We start from the raw sequence: 12,094 nt of genomic DNA on the forward strand, positions 1-12,094 counted from the left end.
TGGAGATGCTGGGAGAAGTGGGTGAGGGCGTCAAGCCAGACCTACGGCCCTCAGAAGCTTCCATTCCTCAGGACTGGGGTTAGAGACCCTAGGTCCCTCTGCTCTCCACACCCTCCCTTACGCTTCTCAGCTGCAAAGTGTGGGGGTGGGAGGTTGAGGGGGGTGGAAAGGCCAAGCAGCCAGCGGGGGGCAGACGTACATTTTCAAGTTAAATTTGTTGTTTTCTTCTGGGACCTGGCCAGTCACTGGGTGTAGAAATGTGTTCTGTCGTTCATTGTGGCTGTGGGGGCAAAGAACAGACAGAAGTTGTGATAAGGATGGAGAAGGCAGAGACACAAGCGAAAGGGTGGGCAGGCCCCGGGCAGTGACGGGGAGGGGTGACCACATAGGAGATGGTCCCTCTGTCCTCTGTGGGGTCTGGGGAGGCAGGACGGAGGGCTGGGCGGTAGAAAAAGCAGCTTCAGGCAGGTGGGGGGTGGGGAGACACTTTTACTAGTCAGTGCTAACTACTTATGGAGATCCCCGAGGCTGCAAATAAGCCCCACTTAAGCCCTTCGGTGGGGACCCTGGGCGTGTACGTGGGTGGGGGCCAAGACTTCATGTGTGGCAGGTTCTCTCCCAGGAACAGCTCCGGCCAGTGTTCCACATAAAAACTGCTCACTCATTATCTGCTGAAAAAATCCTCTTGTGACCTTGGACTCCTTCCTCTCCTGTTTTATGTACCATCTCTTTCTTTAAGTGAAACCAGAGATCCAGAAACTCCATTCCTGAGCTTGGGCTGGGACCTACTCACACTCGGGAGTCCAGGGTTTCTGCGTCTAAGGGGCTGAGATGTGGCTGAGACGTCAGGGGCTGTCAGGCGTTGAGGTTAGTGCTGGCTCAACAGTCAGATCTAATTAAGGGCTGCTGTGGCCTGGGAGTGGGGTGGGGCATGGGGAGGACAGCCTGCCAGGAAGCAGGGTCTGTGCAGAGGCAGATGGGGAGCAGAGCCGTGGACGCTCCTTTGGGAAGTCCTGCCGTGGCCCTCTGGCTGGGCTGAATGTCAGGCTAGCTTCCTGGTGACTTTGTGGGGAGACGGGGAGGAAGGTAGCAGATAGAACTTGGGGGGGGGGCTGGTGCCATGGGTCTAAGCCACAAATGGCAGCCACTTGAGGTGGATTCTGCAAGCAGGGGACCACTTGGCAAGAATGTTATAGACTTCAAGCATCCAGCCAGTGGGGGGCTGGATGAGTTTTAAGGTCCTCTTCACCCATCCCTCTTGAGAGATACTGTGAGAGCCCAGGATAGGCTCAGTCCACCCCAAGAAGCAGGCGCCTGGACGGAGTGTGCTGAGGCCACATCAAGCTTGGGGGTCCTAACACCAGGCCACTTGAGCATCCTTAAAATGAATAGCCAGGGTTGCTTGGCAAGGGGCAGATCAGCTGGTACCCGAGGAAAGAGAGCCTAGCTCGGTCCCCTCAGCTCCAAGAGCGAAGTAACCTTTTGTTGCCCCCTTCCAAAAGTCCAGGAATCCCAACCCCTGGGCTGTCTGTTGAAGCTAAGGATAATATCAAAGGGTGTTTTTTCAGCTTCCAAACCAGCCATGTTCAGATCAAATCCAAAGGCCTGTGGCAGATAGAAGCCTAGCGGGGCAGTGGCCACAGTCTATGGAACCCTGGGTTTGGCAGCTCGGGCTTGCTGGCCGGGACCCTAAACTTGGCCGGTGTCCGCCAGGCCTGGGTTGTAACTCCAACACATTGCTCACCTGCTCCCCCACTTCTCAAACTTTATTCCCTCCTCCCTCCAACAGGGATGCTCTCCTCAACTTAACTGCAGGGGATCTTTGCAAGGAAGGGTAGCTGTTTCCAGTCACCCGCACCCCTCGCTCTCCCCGATCTGGGGTAGGGGGGTGAGCAGTCTGTGAAAATAAGGTCCTCAAGGTGCCAACATCTCTGCTTTTTTCCAGTGGCACAGAGCGCCTGCTCCCCACCTCCACGCCCCCTCCCCCAGCCCCCCTTCTGCTCTACATGTTCCCTGTGCTAACTGCTGGAACCTTCCCTGCAGGCACTGGTACAGACAGACAGACACACACACACACACACAGAAGCACACACACAGCCTGCTGTCAGCCCGCACAGGTCTCTCAAGGTACAGCGAGTTTTTCCCTGCCCCAGACTCTCCTACCCAGCAACCCCTACAAATGACGTCCTCTCCCCATCCCGGCACTACCAACTTCAAAATAGCTTTCCCTTCACAAGCACTGCAATGCAGCAGCCGTTGACCTAACTCCTCTTCCTTCTCCAGGTCAGGGCTGGCACGGCCCCTGCTCTGAAGCCCCCCCGCCCGACGAGCTGCCAATCAGCCTGCTCACTGAACTCGGCTCACAGTCCACAGGAGAGCTCCCTACCTGACCCGGCGATCAGCCCGAAACTTCAACATCCTTTTGGCAGCTCTGTTCCCTGTTCGGCAGCCTCAGAGGACCTGCCAGCCTCCCTGCTCTTACCATCCCTCTGAGAAGTAAGTCCTCCAGTCCCCAGGGCCGGTGCGGAGCTCAGGGCGCGCGGCAGGCACGGCTGGCTCCGGGGCTAGGGGAGGGGGAGGGGCTCTCCCCGGGTGGTGGTAGGGGGTGCCCAGGTGCCCCAGGGGGGCCCGTGGCTTCCTAGCATCCGGCCCCAAGGCTGCCGTCTGAGTGCCGGAGGCAGAATAAGGGAGCAGGGATGATATTGTCCCAGTTCAGGTCCCTGTGGAGAAAATGCTGACACGGGGAGGCAGGCGTGTGCAGAGCAGGTGTACAACTTCCAGGTAGTCCGACCTCTCGGAGCTGAGGACACAGAGTAGCCTGGTGGGCGGAGCAGTCTGGGGCTGCATCCCCATCTGCACGGCAGACACTCAGCCAGCCCGACCTGCTGGACGGCGGTCTTCCCTGCCTCCCGACCCCCAGCCCAGAACGCAGGGCCCTGGGCTGCAATCCACGTGCTTCTCAGAGACCCTTCTGATCATGTGGGCACAAGGGTTCAATGAGGCTCCAGACTCGTGCCGCTGCCTAGAAGCTGAGATTAACTTTCCCCACGCCTCCTAGCCTGCCCAGACTTCTGTGTAGCCGGGGTTCAGTGAACGGGGCTTCTGTGCGGCGTCCCCAGCACGCTCCCTTAAGACACAGCCCCAGCCGGTGGGCTCTCTGCCCGGGGTCCAGCTGAGGGGCATGTGGAGCCCATGGGCGTGGGTGTCGTGGAGCCAGAGCTGGTGGCAAGGTCCTGGCTTCTTTGCTCGGGTGAACTTGAACGAAAGCGTCCTCTTGAAGCTAGCAAGGAAGAGGGCGGCACACAAGGCTCAGAGGGGGTCACCATGTGTTTACTTCTGAAAATCTTCCCAGATGCCATATGATAAATCCCAGCTGGCGACTGTCAGATCTGCTCAGGGGCAAGGAGGTTTGCATCACCGCGAAGTTCCCCGAACTCTCTGGGGGCCGAAGACGGTCAGATCTCCCTTTTTCCTGATGCCCTCCATGTCTTAGGGTCCTGGGACTGCAAGGGCCTTCTGAAGGTCATGTCTTCCATCCCCCTGCCTACAGGCCAGCTCACTCTGCAATCAATCTCATTAAGTGCCCTGGCTGCTCATAAAGCATTCTAGCAAGGGAGGCTCCAGACCCACTGTTAACCTTCTGCTGCCGAGATGTGTTTTTGATATCAAATTTCAGTCCCTCTGGCTTTCTGTATCATTCCATTTCTGTCTTTGGATGGCAGAATCCTTTCTGATCAACGTGGTTCTTTACTGCAGCACTAAGCAGTCCGTTGTCATCATAGTCCGTTGTTATATCACAACAGACACTGAAAAGGGAAGGGCTAATCTAATTTTTTGGCTTGAGGTCAGAACTCAGTCAGAGAACAGTGCAATCCGTGAATGGAAAAGCAAATGGACAACATTATTACCTAACCCGTGGTGGGACAAGCTGGTTGGATGTAGCTGGGGTCAACAAAGCAATGAATCCTAAATCCAAACGGTTGATACATTCAACCATTTCGTGGTACTTCGGCAAATGGTGACAAGAGGCTTCGGTTGCCAGATCCTACCTCTCCCTGTCCCAGTCCGATTACTTGAGAGCCCTGCTATGGTTATGAAGATCTGGGCCCTCTCCTGATGCCAGCTTGAGGTCTCTGCCTGTGCACAGTGGGTGCCTAATAAATATTTGTTGAATCAAGCAGTGAGTGAATGAGCAAACAAAAGAAACTCTCCATGCTCTGACTTAATTTTTAGCCACCTGCATTTGGAGTTCGACACTCTATTACCAAGAGCTTCCCTATCTTTGCTCTCTCTTAAAATTAATTACTTCCTCTCCATGAGAGAAACTCTGTTTCTGCCCTCTCTCCACCCCCCCCAACTCAGCTCCCCTGACTGGCTCCCCCTTGAATATATAGCTTGGCTTTGATCCATCTTCATTAAGAGGGGAAGAAAATTAAGCTCATCTGCACAGGAGGAGGGGGTGGGGGTGCATTGGGAAAATGAGTTTTCTTCCTCTAGAAGGCAAAAATATCCCCTTTCTCTTCAAGCTGAGCTCAGGAGCCTCCCACAGGCTTTGCTTAAGTTGTAAGCTAAATTACTTCTCCCGTGCCCAGTGAAGCTAGCACAAGGGGGTAGGGAATGAAGGCTCAGGGGTTTCCCCTGCTTGGTGAGCGCTCGGAAACCCTCAGGATTCAGGCACACCGAATGTCTAGCTGGGTTCCTTTTCCTTCACCACTAAACTGCACAGAATGATAGATTTTCACTTTAGGTTAGACATCAGGAAGAACTTACCAGGCCCACAACAGTTAAAAAGGAAAACAAGGCTAGATGACTAGTTTTTTTTTCTCTCTTCTTTCCTTTTTTTTTGTGGGGGGGGAGGGGGGATTGTCAAAGGTTTCCATTTCTCAGGGACAAAAGGTTACAAGTTCATCTCCAAAAGGACCTCCTGAATTCCACCCAAAGAGGGGTAGCAGCTCAAGCAGTAAAGGAGATTTTGTGATGGAGCAGTGACATCCCGAAAGTCCCGGGTCGCCTACTAGGCGGTCACCATATCCGTTGGACCTAAGAAGGTGGCCCCAATGGCAGTACCATCAGTGAAAAGAGATTTGGCAAGACCAGGCTTTCAGTCCAAGACCCAGCACAAATTAGCAGTGTGACCTGACTTCGATGGCTCTTCATTTTCTCATGAGCAAATGGGGTACCTTCTAATTCTATGAAATAATAGCTGTAAACTTTCTTTTCTTTTTAAAGATTTTATTTATTCATTTGACAGAGACAGAGAGAGAACACAAGTAGGGGGAAAAGCAGGCTCCCCACTGAGGAGGGAGCCCAAAGTGGGGGCTCGATCCCAGGACCCTGAGATCATGACCTGAGCCGAAGGCAGATGCTTAACCTTCTGAGCCACCCAGGTGCTCCTAGCTGCAATGTTTTATGCATAAGAGATAATGGCTATGACTATCTTGCTTAAAAGCAAATCAAGAACTATGCCAGGTGCAGGACCTAGAAAATGAAACCACACCGTGTCAGGCCTAAGAAGGCGGCATACGGAGTGGGGGCTGCGTGTGCAGGGGGCCCGCATTCCAGAAGTGCCAAGACCAGTAAATTACAAAGAACAGAGGCCAATCCTCTGCACTTCGCAAGCATCTCTCCATCTAGTTAAATCTCCCCATCTAGTTCAAGCTTTCCTCCTTCCAGAGACACTCTCAGCCTCTAGGTCCTAGCGACAGCCTCAGCACAGAGCCCACCAAGTGCTGATTTGTCTCCAAACACACTCTCCAAGAATCAGCCTCTATCTGGAGGGTTCCCTGGCACAACGCAGTCAAAAGCAGCATATTCAAAACAAAACAAAATAAAACACAAAAGCAGCAAATTCAGCCCGAGTCTTCACAACCCCTGGCAGGCCCACGCACGCACACGTACACACACGCGTGCACATCCACACACCCAGGCTGCACAGCCGGAGCTCCCACCGTGATCAATATTGAATGACTAGAAAAATACGCTCAACTCCTTCCACCCCCTGGGCCTCCTGGTTATTGGCCGACGCCAAGCTGCTTCATTTCCATGGCTCCTGAGAATCTGCTGACAGACAATTAGCCCTGGCGAGCCTTCCCCAACCTGAGAGCGCTCTGGCTTCTGGCATCACAGCTCATTACAGGGAGAGAGGACCGGGCTGAGCTGCCTGTGGCCCAGGCCTCGCACTCCCTCCTTCTCCTCCCCGGCCAGCAGATTCCAAGCAGGACTGTCCGCACTCCAGGGATGGCTGCTGCTGATGGAGCGGGGGAAGGTAGGAGAACTTTGGCTCCTGCCCCCCACGTCCCCCTCTGGATCGCATCGTTAGTTTCAGGGAGCTTTATCCGCTCCAGCATTCTGTCCCAGTGAGAACCAGCTCGGCTGACATTTCCAACCGTGCGCGCGTGCCTGATTCCGGGAGCGCTCCTGGTCATTCCCAGGGAAAAATTCACCGCCCTAGCCAACTTCTCCTCCGCCCCCCCCAACCAAGTCCCTCCGTCCTCCTGCCTAGTGCTGCCACACAAGAAGAGGCCAGAGGAGGTCAGGCCCTGGTGGCCCCCCTCGGTATCTGCAGGGCGGAAGGAGCCCCTCCACGCGGCGGCGTCTCTTTTCCCTGTGCTGCCTACAGGGCAAAGTACCAGTTGTGCAGGCTCCGGGGACCCAGCTGCCAGCCTCACACTCGCTCTACTTCTCTCCTCTCCTCTCTGCCCTTGCACCCTCCCCCCTCCCATGCCACAGTAATTCCCAAACCGTCAAGAATAGGGTAAGTTCCCCCCCCACCCCAAGCAAGCTTGGGATGTCCTAAAATGCTAGGCCACTGGGCTGAGTGTCCAGGAGGTAAGACTCATGCCGCCCTCTTTCCTGCCTCACTCTGCCTATCCTCACAACCCCCAGCCCCACCCCAAAGGGTCCAAAGTCATTTTCCTTACCTACTCTGGCCAGTTACAGAATGCCGGGGGATGTTCACCCAGAGCTCGGCCCCTACCTCAGATAGAAAGCAATGAGCTGGCTCAATAACCAAGGGATGGTAATCACAAATCCAGGGATGAGACCCGGGATCCCCCCCTGCCCCGCCCCGTGTCCTTCCCTGGTCTCTCGCTGTATCATCCCCTAGCCCCTGCCCTGGGCCTGGAAAGTAGCCTCAGACAGCAGGGTAAGCAGGCTGTGTACTCTTTAGTCTGGGTCACACTTCATAGTGTGTGTGTGTATGGGGGGGGGGCGTGGGGGGGGTAGTGACTATCACTCGGGGCAACTTCACGGGGACTCTTCATGCTGATCTCATGCTAATCCAGCTTGGATTAGCTTGTCTTCAAACTATTTTACTTTATGGAATTCCATTTGCCTTCTGAAAAATGAAGATAACCAGGACAGGTATTCGGCATAACCATGCCAGGTATTAAAATGCTGACATTCGGGGCGCCTGGGTGGCTCAGATGGTTAAGCGTCTGCCTTCGGCTCAGGTCATGATCCCAGGGTCCTGGGATCGAGTCCCGCATCGGGCTCCCCGCTCAGCGGGGAGCCTGCTTCTCCCTCTGACCCTCTCCCCTCTCATGCTGTTTCTCTCTCGCTCGCTCTCTAAAAAATAAATAAAATCTTTAAAAAAAACAAACAAACAAACAAACAAACAAACAAAAAAAAGGCTGACATTCTTCCTTACTGGTTGGTGAAGAGCTGTCGCACCATGCCTCTCCAGCGCCGTCCTCCCCACCTCTTGGCCAGCGTCCGGGCCCCCCCACCTCACGGACATCCGGAGATACCACAGGGCCCTCCGAGAGGCCAGGCCTGCGCCCTTTCTGGTCGACGAATGTCATTCCTGGCACAGCCAAGCCTGAACTCTCAGAGCACTGACGGCCCTTGCAAGTGTTAAGATCTGTGATTCTGGCGACCAGAAGTCATCACGGGGGCTTTTCCCCCTTCACACCCTGGACCCAACTAAGAATTGGGGCAACCCGGCTCCCTGGGGCGCCTTGCCTTCCTGGCCCTCAGGCTTTGGTTTTGCTCCCTGCTGAGGGGAAGGAAATGAAGGAAGGGCTAAATTCCTGGCTCTACCTTTTCCTCCTCTCCTCTGCTGAGTGGCCCCAGCTAAGCTAGATGGGGGCAGGGGGAAGGCCCCAGTCTCCTCCCTCAGCCTCCAAGTGGCCTTCTCCTGACAGTCAGCAAGGGTCCCAAGAGGCAAAGGGACAGGGCAATAATTAATTACCCCCTCCCCCAGCTCTGAGCTGAATCCCAAACTTCTACCCTTCAGAAGCTGAGGGGGCCCAGCTGTCTGCTTCTGGGCCTCTGCAAGGTCATTGGAACCAGCTCTCCTTGTTCCGAGCGCAGCAGATTTGGTTCTGGTATCCCACAGAGAGCAGTCTCACCCCACCCAACCCAGCCCACCCCAAGGGAAAGAATTTTGCAAAGTAAGTGCTCAGAAAGCAATGCAACCAGGCTGATGTCCCGCCTTCCACACCCTCAAAAGCTAGAATGCCTTCTCAGTTTCCAATCCAGCAATTTGTGAGGGTCAAGTTGTTCGGCACCTCAGCTTCCTCGCTTTCACAATGAAACCATGGGCATAAGTATGCCTTCCGAAGTAGACGATACAGGTGGACAAAGGGGTATGGAACAAGGGGAAAAAGTTAAGCTTCCGCGGTCCGGTCCTCACACTGGGAGGAAGGCAAGGCCCACTTCAGAGTCAGGGAAGCTGAGGCCCACTGCTCCAACTACAGCCACAGGAGAGAGAAGCCAAAGTTCCTGCTATTTGTCCACCCTCAGTTCCTTGTCTCCAGGGAAGAAGGAGGAAAGAGCTGCATGATTCAGAGGGTAGACACCAGCTCCAAGAACACAAGGAAGAAAGCCACAAACCCTCTCACTCGTAACCCCGTGGGCTATAGACCTCGGGACCCAGAAACGTTAGTCTATCTAGGTGCAGCTGTCTAGGTGCAGAGCTATGGAAGGGCTGCTTACCGCCTGGGCCTTCTCTGTTGCTCCTCCGGGGCCTGCACCTGACACACGGCAGGAGCAGAAGGTTCTGTCTGATGGGGCAGTTGCAGAGGCAGGCCTGTGGTCCCCCCGCGGTGGGAGGAGCAGACACATGCCATTCTGCTTTGGGATATTGGATTGTGAGTGAGAGAGGCAGGAGGGCTCAGCTTCCAATCCCTCTTGCTGGGGGGGATGTGAAGGCAGGTTCCATCTGCTCTGGGGCCCCTCCTCTCCCTCCCCCTCCCAACTGGCCAGCCGACTCTGATAAGAGTCTACGAAGCAGGGGCTTTGTCTGGGGATGAGGAGAGCACTAAATCAATGGGAGCAGAAGAGCAGGAGCCTGGACAACAACTGCTTCTGGGGGAAGGAGCCCCCCTACCTCAGGGAGTCACATGAGCGAGGTGGGATAGCAGCAAAGCTCTAGTGTTAGTATTGCCCCTAAGCTGCCCGGGGGCAGAGGGGGGGCTGAGTCTGCCCCTGCCCCCCAGGGAGGGCTCAGCTGCTCCTCTCCTAGACTGGGAGTAACGGGCATGGGGGCGGGGGGGAGGGGACGACACGGGTGGATTGTGGGAAATTCTGAACACCTCCTTCTACCAGGAGTGAGGAGCGTGGAACTTGCCATGTACTTGGGGAGCTTGCCAAGGGCTCTGAGCGCAGAGGAATCTCCCCAGATTGCTGTCTGCTGTAGGGAGGACCCAAAGGGAGCCTGGGAACACAGGCCACCAGTGGAACCAGCCAGAAAACGGCTGGACCTAGGGAAGGTTATTGCCGTCTTCCCCCTCTGTGGACCGAGGACAACTGTAGCGAGCTGCTCTGCCATCCCAGGGAGGAAAGGTGAGGTCTGGAAGGGAAAGGACTTGGAGACCTGTTGAAGACAGTTGTCACACGGAGACAAAGAATGGACAGCCTGTGGATTAGCCTTAAGGAAAAGGGTATGAGCAGTGGTGCTGGAGTCCGGAGTCTCTGTGGCTGACCAGTACCGATCACTTTACCTTTCTGGGTCTCAGTTTCCCCAGCTGTAACATGGACAGATACCGGAGTTGCTGGGTTAAACAAGATTACAAATTTAAAGCACAGAGGAAAATGCCTGGCACATAAGAATTGCTCAGCAAATAGCTGAGGTTATAATTATTAATAAAATAAAGGAATCACATAAAACAAGTCGTGTTCTTCCAGAGCGGTGCCATCCAATGCAGCAGCCATTAGTCATGGGTGGCGATTTACATTTTAATTCATGGAAATGAAATAAAATTAAAATTTCAGTTCCTCAGCTAGTCACATCTCACTGTGTGGCTCGATGGGCACAGTAACTAGGGCGACCACATCAGACAGGACAGTCCTAGCACGTCCCACTGTTGTGGAACAGTCTAGTCTATTGGACAGCACGGGGCTGGAGGTTCTGCAAGCTGCTTTCCAGCACTAATATTGTTTGATCCTCTGAAACATTTCCTTCCAACGCAGTTTGTCCCCCAGCTGATGTGTGCTCAGGGTGCTCAGGGGATACAGGGGCCCCTCTAGTCCTCAGCTAAACCAAGAAGAAGGGCATCGTGGCCACCAACAACAGAGTTAAAAAATCTTAAGTCAAATGATACATTTCAAAGCCCCATCAAAATTAATTTGGATAATCCATCATTTTTAAATCGTAGGCATCAAGACTCCCCTCCAAGGTTTGAAAATATTGTTACTGACAGCCCTGTTGGGGGCAGGCTTGGGGAGGCCCTGGGGGGAAGGTTACATAGCAGCTCCAGCTGATGGGGAGAGGGGAGGCGGCAAAGAGGGGAGAATGGGGGACCTGTTCCACCCCTGCCTTCCTTTTCCTTCTAGGATGGGCCAACATCTGGCAGAGGAAAGAGGCTGTCTGCAGAGTCTGCAGGGTCTGCAGGGTCCTCTGGTCTAGAGCAGGAAGAGCAGCATGCAGGGAAAAGCCAGAGGGACCGCCACCAGGGCCAGTGAGTGGGCGTGGGAGTCTTCCTTCCCCTGCACCTCCCACCCCCACCCTACCACCCAGACCTGGAGCCTGTGGTAATCGCAGGGAAGCAGTCTGTTCCTAAGCAAACAGCACATGCAGCAGGTGCCAGAGTGCATTCATTAATCACCCAGGCTTGGGGAAGGGAGGAAGATCTCTGAGGAAGGGGAGAGGCGCTCCCAAGCCTAGACCCCAGCCTAGCACCCAGATAAGGGAAAGAGGAGGCCTGCGGAGGAAAGGGAAGAGGGCAACAGGAAGGAGGGAATCAGTTAAGGGACACTGATATCCCCATCCCTGTCCGCCTGCCATGCAGTAGCCCCTAAGGAAGACTAGGCGGGAAGCTGCAACAAGGAGGAACAGAATGCTTTTGGGAGGGGAGTGGAGAGGAGGGGAGGCAGAAGGATGCTGTGCTGGTCCTGGCCAGGACAGGAGCCAGGCTTGGTGACACCGGAGTAACACGTGAGTCCGCCTACACCTATTGGAGCACATGAGCAATCTATGCTGCGGTTGCAACTCCTGGCCGGGCCTGGGGATAGCACAACCTACATAATTCACAGCGCCCCGTGCAAAATACAAATACGTGGCCCCTTGTTCGAAAATTCAGAAGGTCAGGCTGGCGAGAGCAGAGCACTAAAGCAAGCCCCTCTGAGCGTGTGGGGCACCTGTGTGGGGTGTGTGCCCAGGAAGGCCGCCCTGCCCGGGAGCGCCGGTTGGGCCATGCTGCTCCGCGGGCAGTGTGAGCACGGAAGGGGGCCAGTGCCCATTCGCGGCTCCCCGTCTCAGTGCAGGACAGAACACAACAAGTGGCCCGCTCCTCCCATTTGTACTTCCCCCCTTTCTTGGCTCACATGCCCAGAAACTTGGCTGCTTTTGATCCGGCCCTGCTGGGTCCAGGGCCCGGCCCCTCCCCTGTATTGTGCCTGGTTTCTGTTTGCCTGTGGGCAGCCCGGCCGGAGGCAGCCACCAGGGGGTTGGGTTTGCCTTATCTCTCGCATCTGCCTCCGAGATGGGCACAGGGAGCTCTCTGTTCCTACCCAACAGACCCCTCCAGGGCCACCTAACATCATCATTATGTCATCGAACCTTTTCCCCTCCCAAGAAAGAGGCAGGGGACCAAAGCGTTCCCGGCCAAGTGGGGGACAAGTCAACATTTCTGCTCTGGAGACAGATAAGGCT

The 12,094-nt window shown here is 55.1% G+C and overlaps 1 protein-coding gene across 18 annotated transcripts in view; it reads right to left on the reverse strand.

Moving 5' to 3' along the window:
* PLEKHA6 (pleckstrin homology domain containing A6) overlaps positions 1-12,094 on the reverse strand; it is a 139,502-nt gene that overhangs the window by 44,440 nt on the left and 82,968 nt on the right. For all 18 annotated transcript variants that reach the window (XM_081825041.1, XM_081825043.1, XM_081825040.1 and 15 more), the window contains one exon: positions 200-280. In XM_081825041.1, the coding sequence (XP_081681167.1) occupies positions 200-280 (81 nt within the window). The remainder of the gene's footprint in view (positions 1-199; positions 281-12,094) is intronic.

This window comes from Leptonychotes weddellii, chromosome 6, assembly GCF_054177405.1.
Source record: "Leptonychotes weddellii isolate Sample4059 chromosome 6, ASM5417740v2, whole genome shotgun sequence".
Lineage (NCBI taxonomy): Eukaryota > Metazoa > Chordata > Mammalia > Carnivora > Phocidae > Leptonychotes > Leptonychotes weddellii.